At 35.4% G+C, this 16,716-nt stretch overlaps 1 protein-coding gene across 1 annotated transcript in view; it reads right to left on the bottom strand.

The window, feature by feature from the left end:
• LOC127165675 (neuronal migration protein doublecortin) overlaps positions 1 to 16,057 on the bottom strand; it is a 60,935-nt gene extending 44,878 nt beyond the window's left edge. Inside the window, exons 1-2 of the mRNA XM_051110526.1 lie at positions 15,936 to 16,057; positions 4,090 to 4,520 (exon numbers count right to left, since the gene is read on the bottom strand). Of these exons, the coding sequence (XP_050966483.1) occupies positions 4,090 to 4,480 (391 nt within the window). The 5' untranslated portion in view covers positions 4,481 to 4,520; positions 15,936 to 16,057. The remainder of the gene's footprint in view (positions 1 to 4,089; positions 4,521 to 15,935) is intronic.
• Positions 16,058 to 16,716: the final 659 nt, after the last annotated feature.

The raw sequence follows: 16,716 nt of genomic DNA, 5'->3' as shown, positions 1-16,716 counted from the left end.
TATGACAGAGGTATATGTGTCCTCATAAAGGTTTATTATTTATTTATTTATTGGAAAATCAAAAAATGGACAAAGTTTTCTGTGAAGGGTAGGTTTAGGGGTAGGGTTGGTGTAGGGTGATAGAAAATACAGTTTATACAGTACAAAAACCATTACTCCTATGGAGAGGCCCCATAAACCACCAATACCAACATCGTGTACCACAATACCACACCAACGTGTGTGTGTGTGTAAGCAGCACATGCATGGGCAGTGCAGTTAAAATGCAGATGTATCACAGCAGCAGATCACACAGAATAGCTTAGCTCCAGACACATACTCCGGTTTAGTGTGTGTGCTACAGATTTTGAACATCTTCCTCCAGGCTACGTTATCATCTGCCTGCTTCCAGTTTGATTCATCTAAAATTCAACATTTACTAACAAGGCATGTTTGCTCTGTAATAAAGCATGTCTTATCTCTTTATGTGGAAAACATTTGCTGCTTTCAGTCGCTAAAATAGTTTGGTGGATTGAAACACAAGTCCACAAAATTTCTCGGAATAAAATCACTATACTGACAGCATATTATAATATATATTTTACTGTTACAAATAAATAATATGTTAGGTTATATTTTAAGTCTACACTATCTTGCCTGTTTTATTGCCTACACATCCACTTTTCAGTTAGTTGTGTCAACAAAAATGATTCACGTAGTCCCAACACAAAATGATTAAGCTCAATTAATTTTTTTACAAATTAAAGTGGACTGAACATAACTGAAATAAGTTAGGTAAGACAAGTTCAAAAATTTAGTTGCTTCTGCTCAATTTAACCAAGTAATGCGAACAAGCATTATTTTTTTATTGTATTATTATTATTATTATTATTATTTTTTTTTTTTTTTTTTTTTTTTTTTTTTATTTATTTTTTTTTTTTTTTTTTGCTGATGGCCTCATTTTCATCCTAATTTTTGTTTTATTTGGCTTTATTTGATTCCTAAATAAAATATCTGTCTAGTCCATATTTATTATCTCTCCTCTCCTGTCTTCATATTTAGACATGTGTTCATATTTAGCCTTAGACATGTGTGAGTGCAAATTTCTGTTGCCATGACAACCAGACAGACCTACCAATCTGCTTTTAGCTCTTAGAGCTTACTACAGGTGGGCAGTGTGTGGTTTACTAACAACTGGTTCAGTGCTCATCACACACTAACAGGCCATTTATATTAGGGTGTAACATGCATTTGAGGAACAAGTTGTAGAAGTGTGGTAGCAAGTGCCATTAACAAGAAAAAAATCAAAAAGATAAAAATAATCCATGGGATGACACTATTTTTATTATTATTATTATTATTATTTTATTTTATTATTATTATTATTATTTTAATAAATCTTAGTGATTTAAATGGATAAACAAAACGCAAGCAGAGTACCGGCACCAGTGATTAGAGTTTGCATGGCTGCATGACACTGCACTAGCACAGAAAAAATTGCCCATGTTTATAAATGGAGATTTTCTGCATGCACAGTTTACAAAACCAGGAAATCTGACAAGACCACCACAACCTCGTACTTCATGTACCACTTCAGAAGGGAAAGGCATGTAAGCTAACCGGTTTCATATAGTTAATTTGACTAATATCTAGAGGGAATAATGTGCAAAAAAAGCATGCGTCTTTGTTATATTGGTTTTTAAATGTATCTTAAAGCTGTCAGTAAATTCAAATGAATATTAATCCCACCAGAATTAATAAAATGCACCCAAAATAAATATATGCAAATATGTCCCTAGTATGAGTTTTTTTTTTTTTTTTTTTTTTAATTTATAACAATAACTAATATTAAGAATTTCCAGAATATCAACGCAATTGCAAATGCGATGGTGATTTTAGTTTATACATTTACATATACATACAAGATCATTTAAAAATACATGAAATACATATAAGATCATGTCAAAAAACACAATATCATGGCGAATATGAACCAAAACAAACGTTTACGTCTCAAGTGAACATAAACTGTTGAGAAATAAATCAGATGTGAATCATTATATTCGTTTCATCCATTAAAGGGGTCCTATTATGCTGTTTTACAAAGTCTTGATTTTGTTTTGGGGGTGTACTAGAATATGCTTTCATGCTTGGTGGTTCAAAAAACACATTATTTTTAACATAATTTACATTGTTACAATAAGTTTCTCCCAGCCTGGCACAAATGGCTCGATTAGTTCTGGGATTAATGAAGGCCCGCCTTCTGAAAAACGAAATGTGTTGTGATTGGCAAACAGCTTAGACAATGTTTCAGTACTGCCACGCCCCTTGTCAAAGAAGCAAATTTGGTGTACAACTGTTAGCGCAAGCTAGATTCTTACGTTTTAAATGGATATTTTTCTTACAAAAACGCATCGATTCGCTACAGGAGGCCTTTATTGACCCCCTCTGAGCTATGTGAGGCACTTTCTATTATAGATGGATGCACATTATTGGACTTGTTTTGAACTGATGAAGAAAAACACCAGTCTATGCCATTCTAAAGCTTGGGAGTGCCAGGATTAATTTTAATATATCTCTGATTGCATTCGTCTGAAAGAAGGAAGTCATATACACCTAGGATGCATGGAGGGTGAGTAAATAATACGCTACAGTAGTGTTGGGTCCTATCGTTAGCTAGCGTGATCACCAATACATGATATTATCGTGCTAATTTATTTAATTATTTACATACTTAATTTATTTAATTATTTAATTTCTTTCCCTGAAACCAGCTCCAGCATAAGGCTAAAAGCAGCCTAACATTATCAAAGAACATCATCAGCCTAGCCTAGCCTATTCTAGTGCAAGTGTATACATCTTAAAAGACACTCACATTATAAGTGAAGGTATATACACTCTATGATGAGCACGTTACGGCTCTGACTTGGCAACCGGAGCAGATAGCGGCTTCGGCATGTATCGACCCCCTGTACTGCACTAAATTACTTTTGTATCTTTTAGAAAGATTACTTTATTTTTAATGAAAACTATACTATACAATTTTAATTTAAATTTGGTTACTGAATTTCTGCACATGAACACCCACATTAAGGCAACATCAACGTCTCTATTTATAGTTATATATATATATATATATATATATATGTGTGTGTGTGTATTATGTATATTCCAGAAAAGTTGGGATGTTTCATGAAATGCCAAAAAAAATATATATACATATATATATATATATATATGTGTGTGTGTGTGTGTGTGTGTGTGTGTATATATATATATATATATATAACAAATTATTGATTTTATAGCATTTCACAAAACTTTTCTGAAATTGAGGTTGTATAAATACAATATTTCTACCTCATACAGTGAGAATCTACATCAGATCATGCTAGGAAGTTATTTCAAACACTCACTGGTGTTTAGTAGTGATGCATCATTCATGAATAATTTGTTCATTGCGTCATTCATTCATTTGCGACAAATGAATGAAGACTTTGGGTAGTAAAGTAATAATCTATGCTCCTCATGAATTATCTTTGGCTGCACTGTAATGACTTCCTTATTCAGAATATTATATGCTTAGGTGGATGTGTTTGGGTAATTTGGCTGTTAAAAATTCTGCTGAAATAAACAAAATTATTTGAATAAAGATACATTCACTTTGATGAATAAGAAAATCAGTAAAATGATTAGATTTACTCATCACTTGTGTCAGGCAGTACAAATGAGAATGTTAAATCATTAAGCTTTTATTTTGCCAGTTTTCCAGCAAATAAATGTATGTGCTGCAACCCCTGCAACAAATGAAGCATAGCATTGTGTTCGGTACTGTTACACTTGTGCATCTCATGATCCAGTGTTTTAATGGTAAGAGTAGTTTGAGAGTTGAGAGGATTTTTGAACCAAGGCAAATTCATATTTCTTAACATGCATATTTTATAATGTAGCTGGTCTGAAATATCTATGGAAGTTTCTCAGACTAACTGTTCATGTGAAGATGTATTGCTCAATAATAGTATGCAAATTATAGAGACACCATCATGCACAAATTTTCCGAGCTTTTCATAAATGCTTCCTCAAATCTCACTGCCAAACTCAAACACTCACCTTCCTCTAGCTCATCCAGACTGGTAATCTTCTGTGATCCGTCGATAGTAAAGATGTATCTGACCCCTTGTGGCAGATTGATATGGTCAGACAGAGAGCGGGTTAAGTCAGCCAGTAGAGCATCAAATGTGCGGAAACGGTCATTGGCCACTGCATACACGATGCCCTTGAAGTAGCGGTCACCATTGCGGTAGAATCGCACCTTTTTAGCCTTTTTCTCACTGGTCAGAGCCTGGAGGGTGCGTGTACGGTAAAAACTGCAATGCGCGCTATGTGTGGGGCTGGGGAGACCGTTGGCTCGTCCGCCTCGTGGGGCACGAGACGCCTTGTCCCGCTCATCAAAATGGCCGAAGTCCAGCTCCATGGCAACATGTTCAGAGGGGGCATCCATAGTGGTGGTGAAGGAGGTCCTGTATTGAGGAATTATGGGTCTGACAAGAATAAGAAACCAAAAGAATTGAATCAGTAAATGTTATTTGAGGGTTATCAAAAAAATACTGCACATAACAGTATTAATGATAAAGAAAAATATTATTATTATTATTATTATTTTTTTTTTTTTTGGTCAATTTTTTTTTTTTATGTATGTTGGATTTATATGGTTTTACATGGAATTTTTTTAATTAATATTTATAATATTGTCAAGAAAAGTTTTATTTTAATGAACTGTGGTATAACCATTAAAATTATTTTCCTTAAACCTTAACTGTAAGTGTTTATATGAGCAATATCACACAACTATCCATGTGATATCACTCTATATCTACATCACGGCTGTGATTTGGCCATAAAAAACAAGGCCAAAGGACGAGAGCTGTAGGTAATCACAGCTAGCCTATACAGAGACATATTTCACAGCAACAAGTATGATATTGCATTTATACAACAGTTTGATGGCACAAGTATATACATAAATAAGAAACAACCACAGAGTGCTTCTAAACATTACATGCTAATATCTATGTATAAACAATGAGACCAGGCTGATTTTCAACATCTAATGGCATAATAACGTAACCAAAATCACCATCAGTAGCATACAGACAATTTCTCAAAATGCTATTATTATATACTACTATTATTACTGTTATTATATACTACTAATTTCAAAATATCATTTATTGAACAATAGTATTTAACAAATAAAAATAGTGATTATATATGTTGTTAAGCAATTCAGTCAAAAGTACAAAGGCAGCACTCTGATTCACCATTAAAGTTATATAAAAATATAAAGTTATGGAAATAATATACACTCATAATATTATGTAATACTACCAAAAATTATAATCGTAAACTAGGGTGACTATACGTGTCAATATTCCTGTACATATTCTGGCCAGGATTTCTATATATCCTGGTTTTGGCTCTGTTTGCACTGCGCAGACTGATCAGTTTATGACATGAAAGTGCCGTGAGAGCTATAGACAGCAGATGGCTCCTTATGCTTTTGAATTACTCTCGCGCATATTTGCATCACTTTGACCACTCTCTGTATATCCCATCTTCTCACACGCCACAATTGGCCAATTATGTACAATGACTGCATGTTATTGGTCAAACTACTGTAAAAAACAGTAAAAACCAAAGCCAGAACAAACCCTGGCCAGGACATGTCTGTGAAAAATTACACGTATGGTCACGCTACCTAACCTTCATCTCCATACTGTACAGCGTACCTTGCGTACCTTACGTCACTTAAGTAACAAGTGGCCACTGCCACCCTGGAGCTCACATCTCGACAATAAAAATTAAAAGATCTCTGAAAATTACATACATACATTTAATACATAAATACCAAGCAACAAAAATTGTAGAAAATAAAAATAAAAACCTGACCTCAAAGTCTGCCAGTCAAATTAACAATGATATTCCACCTGAAACACTGCAGCAAAAATCTTTTTTACTGTCCAAGCCTACCATCATCATAAGTACTACACATCTACACAGGCTCTCTGAGCATCATGCATTCAAATGGCCTACATACAGCAGACCCACACACATTTCAATGTCACTCATGAGCTATTATTAAAAATTCCCTGTGGTGACACTCATTTGACACACACACACACAAAACCCAAACAAAAGGAAACTTGTGGTATGGTCATTACTAGCCTTTTTATCAGGCAGTATTTAGCTGCAGTGAGACTGAAAACATGGAAATACACAAGTTTACTGTATATACACATTTATATAATACATGCTAGCATTCATAACATCATAAATGTGCTCTTATATACACGTAAATGCATCAGTTGTTCTTCACTAGCCAGTATCCATGGCAACAGCTACACAAGCTTTCCACATTCTCTAAAAGGATACATGAAGCATGGAAACTACACGTCAGCATCAAATCATCCTTATTCATTAATTGCGAGACCAGATTGTTTCAATAAACCAGATCTACAAAGAAGTGAGTTAAATTGTGCTTGCCAGAGCTCAACAGTAAGGTCTGCAATATAGCTCAAGGCCAGTGAAAGATGCTGCAGACAGCTGATGATGGAATTGTCACTATCATGATTGTTCAGTGGTAGGTAAGCTGCTGTCTGGAGATTTGTGATAAATGATGATTTACATGCAAAAAAATTAACGCGAAAATATTATATTTCTCTCTTTCTAATTAAATTGCTTGTTAAAGGGTTTAGAAACTAACAAACTAAATTATTTGTTTCACAGAACTGTTGTTATTATGCATAATTCACAATGTCTCAAAATGAATGCATTTTTCTTTATATGATTTAAATGCACATATGTATTTTATTTAGACAGAAATGCAAATTTTGACTTCTCTTTTTTATTCCACCTACAATATCATGGCACTAAAATCGACCCACAACCCACCACTCTACCCTTTGCTTGCAGTAGGAAACAAAAAAGAGAGGCAGACAAATATTCAGCCTCCCTTTCCACAGAAACATTATTGAGTGGATTTTAATCTCTAGAAAAAAAGGCAGGTGTGAGCTAGGGAGAGAGGTTTCCAGGTTTGTAAAATCAGCCAGCGGCTGCTTTGAATGTAGTGCAACATTTACATACACATGCAAATTTTATGTCTTAAAATAATAAACAAATGGGCTAAACAACAACACTCCGTCAAAGTATAAAGAACTAAAAAACATAGCCTACATTCAAATTATCATACAATTCCAAAAGTCTACAAAAGAATGTGTGTAATTATTGAACAAAAAAAGACCATACACTCTTAAAAATAAAGGTGCTTTAAAAGGTTCTTCACAGTGATGCCATAGAAGAACCATTTTTGGTTCCACAAAGAACTATTCTGTCAAAGGTTCTTTAAAGAACCATCTCTTGTAAAAACCAGGTCAAACCATTGTAGCCAATATAGTTTTTGAAATGTGGTAGCTGGTTTCTTGCTAGACCAATGTGCTCTATTATAGCTCGATGAAGATAACCTACAGGTCAGCTTTAGCTCAACCATCTGGATCAGCTTAAAGTGCTGACCAGGCTGGACCAGATAAAAAAACATGTGAAACAAACTACAGTACTACCAGTTCTACCTGTCTGTGTCAAAAATAAATGAATAAATAAATAAATAAATAAATAAATGTATACACTGCTGCTCAGAGTTGGCTAGAAGATTTTTTTCCACTTCTCTAGCTCTCTTTTAAACCTTGGTATGCTGCCCCACTGTGTCTTCCAAGCAGGGACCGAAATTAAGTTAGACGGAAATGACGTGAGTGCGGCGCTCGCGTTTCACTGTGTTCACACGGGGCGTCAGCGTCAACGCTTCCCATTGACTTTGAATGGGTGACGTCAAGCATTGCTGAAAAGAATTGTGGATCCGTCGGCGGCGCTTCACTGGCATTAGTGAAGCGCCGCCGACGGAAGCGTCAGCCAATCAGGATCGCTCTATGCAAACACAGTAGCCAGGCGGCAGCCAATCACGTTCATCCTGTTCAAGAGCAGCAAACTGAGGATAAATTTTAAAATGGAGGAAAAACTAATTATTGCAGTGGGCAATCACCCGGTCCTTTATGACCAAACACTTTTTATGTACCGGGATTCATACCGGAGAGACCAGGCGTGGAAGGAGGTGGCAGAGGCCATTGGTGAATCTGGTGTGTATTGGACCCATGAATGACAACTACCATACATAGAATGTACCGCCAAGAATAGCGCGCCATCAGCCATCAGAAATTTAGGTTAAATTTCATATAAAAAATTGGCGTCCATGTTGAATGACAATGAAGCTGTATCCGAGTTTTTGTTGTTGAGTTCCTATCTAATTTCATTGGCTGACGCTGCTATGACCATGGCGTCAGTGCCAAACTTCAGCCACGCCTTCCGTCAAGCGTTGACGCTGACGCCCCGTGTGAACACACCGTTACGCTTCGGTACGTCACATGCAGACGGGGGCGGGGGAGCATCACAGAGATCCGCGAGACTGATACTGATTAACATTACTGGTGAAAAGATTTACTCGCCATGTGGCGGATGGCGCTTTAAATTTAACTCGCCAGACAGAGAATTTGCTCGCATTTGGCGAGTGGCGAGTGTTAATTTCGGACCCTGCTTCCAAGGGAGAGTCCTCATCTAAACAGAATCTCGTAACTGACTGGTTTAGACCTGTTCATTAGCAGTGTGCATGACACAAAATAGCACTACATATATACAGGGCATACAACACGACTCAGAATTAATTTCAATATGGTCTGAATTTAGCATTTTGCTAAAATAGCAATGCAATGTTTTAACAAGGATTAAAATACAGAGATACAGAGTAAAATGATCTATTAAATTTAAATAATGTTTTATGAGATTAGTTAATAAAGATTCCAAAGATTTTTGCACCAATATTTTGTCCAATATTTGTAATTTCATTGCACTATATCCACACCCTCCTTTACAACACGTAGTGTTTTGATATTTGAGATGACAAGCTCTGTGATAGAGCCATATATGTGTGAATCCAAGTCAGATTTCCAGGCAGACGATATTAAGGCTTCATCTACATTAATCCGGAAACATGTGAAAACTGTTTTTTCATTTATTTTTAATTTCTCCGTCCACTATAGTGTTTTCCAAAAGTTTCTTATCCAAACTGAAACACTGGAAAACATATATGTATTACTGCATATATGTAAAACCTCATAAAAACTCACTGGGATGATACAGATGGAACAGATGTAATATAAAGTTCACAAGCTATTCTTCTAGCAGCATCATTTTATTTAGCAAAATATCTCACCATTCAATAATGCATCCAAATCGCACTCAGTACTGTCACGTTTTGCTGCAGGACAGCAATTACGAGTAAACATTATGTTATCTTTGCACTACTTTGAAATTACGACTACAAAGTAACATATATTTAGAAAGTGTGAAAGTGAACAGCACATAACAGCCAGAATACCAGTATAAACATAGATATCTATCAGTACAATATGCATTACAAGATTAAACATTCATCATTGTTTTTGAATACCTCCATATTCACAGTCCACACTACAATGCAAAAACATCATCTCAGTGTAGACAGATGGTCAAAACAGAGAAAAAATATACATTTTCAAATGTATTTAGACTAGGGTAGATGTAGCATAAAACAGCACAACCACAACAACTGCAACAATCTTTTTAAGCTTGGTAATAGTTTTTTCTTGGATAGTTCACCCAAAAATGAAAATTCTGTAATTAATTACTCACCCTCATGTTGTTCCAAACCCATAAGACCTTTGCTTATCTTTGGAACACAAACTAAGATATTTTTGATGAAATCTGAGAGCTTTCTGACCCTGTATAGACAGCAATGGAACTTCCACGTTCAAGGCCCAAAAAGGTAGTAAGGACATCGATAAAACAGTCCATGTGACATCAGTTGTTTGACTGTAGTTTTATGAAGCTATGAGAATACTTTTTGTGCACAATAGCGCAAAATAGTGACTTTATTCAACAATTTATTCTCTTCCCTGTCAGTCTTCGATGCATGTTCACGACAATACCATGCATGCGTGTGGTGGTGCTGACGCAAGAGCTGGCGTTTTGACGTAGAACCCGGATGTGCTGCACCTTGTTTGCACATGCATAACTTACTTGGCATCTTTATCTAACAACAGTGTCAGAGTTGTTCAGAAAAAAACCTCGACTCCATACAGCGATTACACACACAGTAAGGGGTATGTGACATCTTGATTCTCCCAATTTCAAATCTGAGTGCCTCAGCTTTCTGAGAGCTTCTTTGGTGCCTAAAATGTGGTCTAGGTAGGCAGCTCACAAGGTCTTGGAACAGAGTTCCAGAGTTTCTGTCTGATTAAAGTCCAAACTTAGAGGGAGGCTGATCCTGGCCACGGTGCTCTAGTGGACCAGGGCCAGAACTTCTAAAACACAGCTGCTCTTTTTAAACAAAACTTTCTCTTTCTACCCCTCCACAAAAGAAATGAGAAATAAAAGAAAGTGAAAGAAAGAGAGTGTTAGAAAAGGACAGTTGTCTCTGCAGCAATTCCAACTGTATCTTTTCACATCACTTTTTCTGAAGAATGAAGTGATTAAGCAAGAGCAAGAATGTAAAAGTCACTCACATAAACACACTAACGGAACACATGCTTGCTAATGTACTTGTACTGCTAGACATAAGGCACATGCATGTCAATGGTCAAAATATTTTTAAAATCACACATCATCTATCAGTCAAAACACAAGTGACATATTTTTGTTGTTGTTGTGAGTTCCATATATGATTAAATTAATTATCATGTTTGCAGAACTGTATACTGTTTACTGTGTATGTGTGTGTATTATTGTTTTTTAATGTACTTATTTTTTTCCCAATGGTAAAATTACATATATCCATTAAATGTAGTGTGTGAATAGAGTGAACTCTGCAGAACATTAAATATGCTACATTAAATATGCTGTTTCTTGGTTATATTTTTGTTTGTTTTATCAATTTAGTAATTTTTCATTAATAAAATGTATTTTATTAATAAATAAAATGTGTCTGTGTGTGTGTGTGTGTGTGTGTGTGTGCGAGACATATGCCTTCATTTTAATAAACAATGGTCATCTGTCCATCTCTTTGTCATTGAGGTTCCCTGCCCCCGACAAGGCTTTTACGACTTATACTTGCTCCTCCCACCCACCTTCTGCTGTCCCAGCCATTTGTCAATATTCTCATTCTGTTACCTCACTCTTCCATCTGAGCATACATTCCCTTAAAATACTCCCCCATAACCCCCTAAACCAATACTGGATCAATAAAGCTACACCACTCGTTCCACTCTGCCCTTGTATTACACACACACACACACACACACACACACACTTCTATTCAAAGCTAAATCAATATCTGCTTATCAGTGTCCTGATATGTTTTTAACTCTTTTTCTGTCTCCTGAACTGCCTGATGTCAGTAGACTTTGCTCCTTATTCCCTCTTTAGCGAATACCATGATGTGATTTAGTCAATTAGCAGTTTTGTTTAAAATTTTGCCTGGAGAGGGACAGTAACTTAAATATCAATACAACACATCTGATAAAGGATTATTGTCATATTGGGAGTTTAACACTATCCATATATGATTCCTATCTGTCCTTTTAATACTTCATAAAATAAGTTTTTCATGCATATTTATACATACTTATATTTACAGCAGGTATAACACATTATATTTAAGGATTAATCTTAATGTAAGAGACCTCTGCACACACACAAACAAACCATCCATGTTAAACACAAAACCTACCTTCTATTTTTTATTTATTTTTTTCTGTACGAGTTTTAACAGAGAGCAAATATGTGAGAATAATTGTTTCAAACTGTTAACAGTCATAACAACAAATAACACTTGTATTTTGCTTGCACCTCACTACCCATAATTTACTGAAAACTTTAGTGATTAACCTACTTTATTTTCCACAAAAAAAAAAAAACCTTGGGTCACGAATCACAGGAAGCAACTGTAAACATGACAAATGTAAAGTTGCATGCACACATTACAACCTGTTAAACAAAATGTAAAATGTAGTTACACTGTAAAAAAATGGCCATTAATTAATCAGTAAAAACTGTAAAAATCCTACAATAAAAACCTCTTAAATGGCTAATAGTAAAATACCGTAAAATTTACAGTGAATAACTGTAAATTGAGAATCCCCTGTGTTACTTTTTTTTATGCTTTTTGTTTGTTTGTTTGTTTGTTTTTTGTTGTTGTTGAAATAACTCTTTCTTCTTAGTTTTTTACTTAGCAGTTTTGTACATTAGGGTTGTATGTTACACCTAATGTTGTAATTGTACATCTAATTAATGTTTATTGCATTATTTCAGTTTCATGTGGGTTACCATGATGGTGTTTCGTGTTTGTGTGAATGACACTGTGCACCTATATATGTTAATATTTAGAAGATGTTTGTGATGAGCTTTGGTTCATCATGTGACTTTATCATCACCACCTGCTTTCGGTGGTTATCAGTGTATTACAAAGGTACAAAACAGATTTCAGTACTTCAATAGGTTGGTACATTAACATTATATGAGTTAATAAAAATGACAGTATTTACCAGTAAATTCAAGTAAAAACCGGCAACCACAGCTGCCGTTTTTTTACCGTAAATTTTACAGATTTTTTTTACAGTGTATTATCAGTTTTACTTCCAAAATGTGCTATATTTCTGAGTGTAATAACAATAATAATAATTTAAATACATACATACATAATGTGTATACTCATCCAGCTTTGTATTGACACACAACATACATAAAGCATGGTTTATTGACATGGCATGTCAAATCTATATCAGCATTTGAGAAGACAAATTAGCTCTTGAGAAAGATAACAAAATCTGTTATTTTGTCTAACTATTATTATTATTATTATTATTATTATTATTATTATATCCAGTTCTTTCAGACCTTTGGGAGCAGTCAAACATTTTGGATGACAAACACAAATCCTTTAGGACTTGTCAAACTGCTAAGGTGCTTCCATCTCTATTGATTTATTTAGAGGAATCCTATAAAAGCTTGTCAGTGCTACCTAGCTTGACGACACCTCAATTAGCTCCTTAATCAGCACCCACAGCCTGACCTCCACTATCTTTAGTCTGTAATGATGAGATTTCTGAGAGTTGGATTGCTACAAGTCAGCTTATTTGACTTCCTGACACCAATCCAAAGTCAACACACACTGCACCACCGGACTACTGAACAATTTTATTTTCAAAGGGCCATTACATGGACTTACATTCCAGCTATTGAAGGTTATGATGTAAAATTGCAATTTATCATTTTTTAAGGCTGAAATGGTTGTAGACATTGAGGTGGATGCATTATCTCTGATATATCTAAATTAGTAGTCAATACCAGGTTTTCATTGACCATTTCTTTTAGTTTTACCTACGGTATTTTGATAGTTATGGTGCTCTCTGTGGCTAATATGTTGTTGCTAGTGGGTTGCTAGGTTGTTCTAAGTGGTCAACGGAGCCTTGTTATCTGATTACTAAGGTGTTCCACAGTATTAGCTTCCCACATGTCCAGATGATATTCTAGTCTCTCAGTATGGCTTGGGTCCCTCTATCACTGTAAGTGTATGAGATTTTTATCTGTATAATTTCTGTTATAGATTTATTTTTACCATTTGTTTTCCAGTGGCTAGCTGTTATTAAGTGTTTGTTGTACACAAATTTTATAGTAGGGTTGTCTTGCCAATAAGGCGGTCTTTGGCATTTAGACCTGGGCTTGTGTCCAGTGTGACTGCAAGAAGGGATTGCAACAGCTTTTCCAATTAAAGCCTGGCTACTACCCCTCGTCGCCTCACCTTGGAATAGACACAATAATGCTAAGAAATCTGTAAATAAAGACACACTGGACACCCTAAATGTATACAGCTGAGAGAATTTGAAAAGTCACACAAACACACATATTCAGATGTGACATTCAAGAACAATCCAAGGTCGATTTGATAACAAAAGTCTATGTAAAATGTTAACGTGACACCCATGCCTGAGGTGGCCACAGATTTGTGCTGATTATGGGGTTTGTTATTGTCTAATCCTGTGCCCTGTGTCCCTCTGTCCCAGTAACAAAAATGGGATTACATCCTTGTTGTGGTCACACAAAGACTCCACACACCTTGAGTGCTTTTTTATGGTCATCAGTGGTGCAGAGGGGAATTGGGCCTGCTCCACAGCTGACACAAGGGTTCCTACACTCAAATGCACTCTCATACACCACAACCCAGCAACTATGATCCACTGACTCAGCAAGATACTTAGTGTCATCCAGATATGCCAGTTCATGACAGCATTAGAGAAAACACCCCTACTGAGTTTAGGATATGCAACACCCATTGTACATTAAAGTAATGACAACTGAAAATTATGTCATAATTTACTCACTTTCAACTCATTACTAACCTTTGTTCCTCCTTGGGGAAAAAAATAGAAGTTTATCAGAATGTTTAAGCTATTAGCTCTGTGCAAATGGCATTTAAATGCTACATATTTTCAACAAATGGCGTATGTGTTCTTCACACAAAGCTAACGTATTTTAAACGTATATAAGTCTTTTGGACAGCTATTACAATGTTTTTTGTCCTTTTTTGAAGTTTGACACTCCCAGTCCACATTTATTATTATTTTCTGAAAAAGAGCTCCTTGTTTCTGCTTAAAATCTTGTTTTGTTTTTCCACAAGAAAGAAAGTAATACCGATTTTTGGTGATTTTTTTCTATTAAAAAGAACGAAAAACCTCCATTGGTATTTTGAAGGTAATCACAAGCCAATTTGTGAAATACTGCTGTTTCAAGATGACATGTTCAAACTTTTACCATTGTACTGTTGAGTTTTTGTTGGGTAATAAATTCTGATGTCACACTGTGCTGTGGTGTGTAGAGTCCAGTAACACATCACACACTGAATCACAGGATAAAATTGGTCATAGTGAAAGCAAATGGTCTCCAGGGGCAAGTCTGTATGCCACACTCCCCCCATCCACCCACTCGGAGTGCTCTGCGAGCCTGTTTCATTGTGTCTCTTTGGCACATGCTGCATTACAGCAAATTCAGGATGGGGCTTGTGTCTCACATTCACACACACTGCAACCTACAGAAAAGTACCCTACAATTTGAGGCACCCAAAGGCAATAAAGTTTCGCTCACATTTGCTACTAATACCTCAAATGTAAAATAAACTAATTTGAACTAACCCAAAAGCATTCTAATAAGAATTTTCTTGTAAGATCAAAACATATTTTAAATCAGATCCTTTAGATCTGTGCACCCAATAAGACTATTAGGATTCTCAATATCCTTCTTGGATATAAAAATAAATTTAAAGAAAATCTTTCAGGATTTTAAAACTCCTACAGCTTCCTTTGTGATTTCATTTAACTGTCCAGTAACAACATATTATTCTATTAGTTACAATAAATCATGTTGTAATTTAAGTGTATCCATAAGATCTTAATTGATTCTTATTTAATCCCATTAGTATAAGTTTAAGAATCCTGTACACATTCCTTCAGATTTTTTTTTTTTTTTTTTTTTTTTTTTTTTTTTTTTTTTGACCAGGGTAAATTGTTCCTAATATATATATATATATATATATATATATATATTATGTATGCATGCATGTATGTGTGTATGTATGTATTATCCTATTTAAAGCTATTTTGGCTTATTTTAATGTTGTAATAATATGTATTAATATGCATTTTACACAGATGACATGGGTATTAGGGCTGCCTCGATCCTGAAGCCATCTGACTGTTCACCCACTGACATTCTCAAAAATCATTAAAGTTACTCACTAAACATCAGCATAATAACATGACATACGTTTCGACTTATTCGACACGTTTTCTTTTAAAGTAAAAGTATACCGGTGTTTGACTTACCAGTGGTACTGTGAGCTGCTGCTGCTGTTGTGTGTGAGTGAGTGTGGGTGGGCGTGGATGCTGCAGGATCGCGTTGCGCTCCGTGTCTTTGTCTGCCGCTTCAGCTGCTGCTCTAACTGTGATGGCACACCGCGCGGTCCTAACGCCGCCCAACACACGCCTACTGAGTACAGTCAACGCCTACTGCAGGCTGGTCACAAACATCTGCATTCATGTGTTAATAAACTGTCATAACCTTACCTTGGAGCTGAACGTACTGCAGTCAAATGTTATTGGCTGTTGACTACACAGTTATTGACTTCCCACATAATACTTCCCGCTATTTGCAATCAATAGTTTGAGAAAGAGTAGGCTATGTAATAATAAACACTTTACTGGAATACCACATTGAGTGTGTAATTTAAAACGTTCGGTTATTATCCAAATTGTTATTTTTACTATAAAAGAATAATTGACCTAAACTATAGTGACATGAGAGTGAGTAAATAACGACAAAATCTCTATCCCTTTAATAAAACTACCAATGAGTCAACAGAACCTAACCTTGTTGTGGAATGCACTGCAGTTAGATTGTTCAGATGTTCAATGTTTGGAATAGAACAGAATGTATTCTGAAATTCTGGTTACTATACAAAGTAATACCTATATGCCAATATATTTGATTGTTCCTTTTGTGTTGGCTCCATGCAAATTCACTGACAAAAGAACTGATGTCCTTTCTGATATAAAGAATTTGAAGGAGTCTGAAAGACTGCTGCAGCATACTATAATCATTTACATG

The sequence above is a fragment of the Labeo rohita genome, chromosome 5 (assembly GCF_022985175.1).
Source record: "Labeo rohita strain BAU-BD-2019 chromosome 5, IGBB_LRoh.1.0, whole genome shotgun sequence".
Classification (NCBI taxonomy): Eukaryota; Metazoa; Chordata; class Actinopteri; order Cypriniformes; family Cyprinidae; genus Labeo; species Labeo rohita.
Note: the sequence above shows the minus strand (reverse complement) of the source record. Positions and strands in the feature narration are given on the sequence as shown.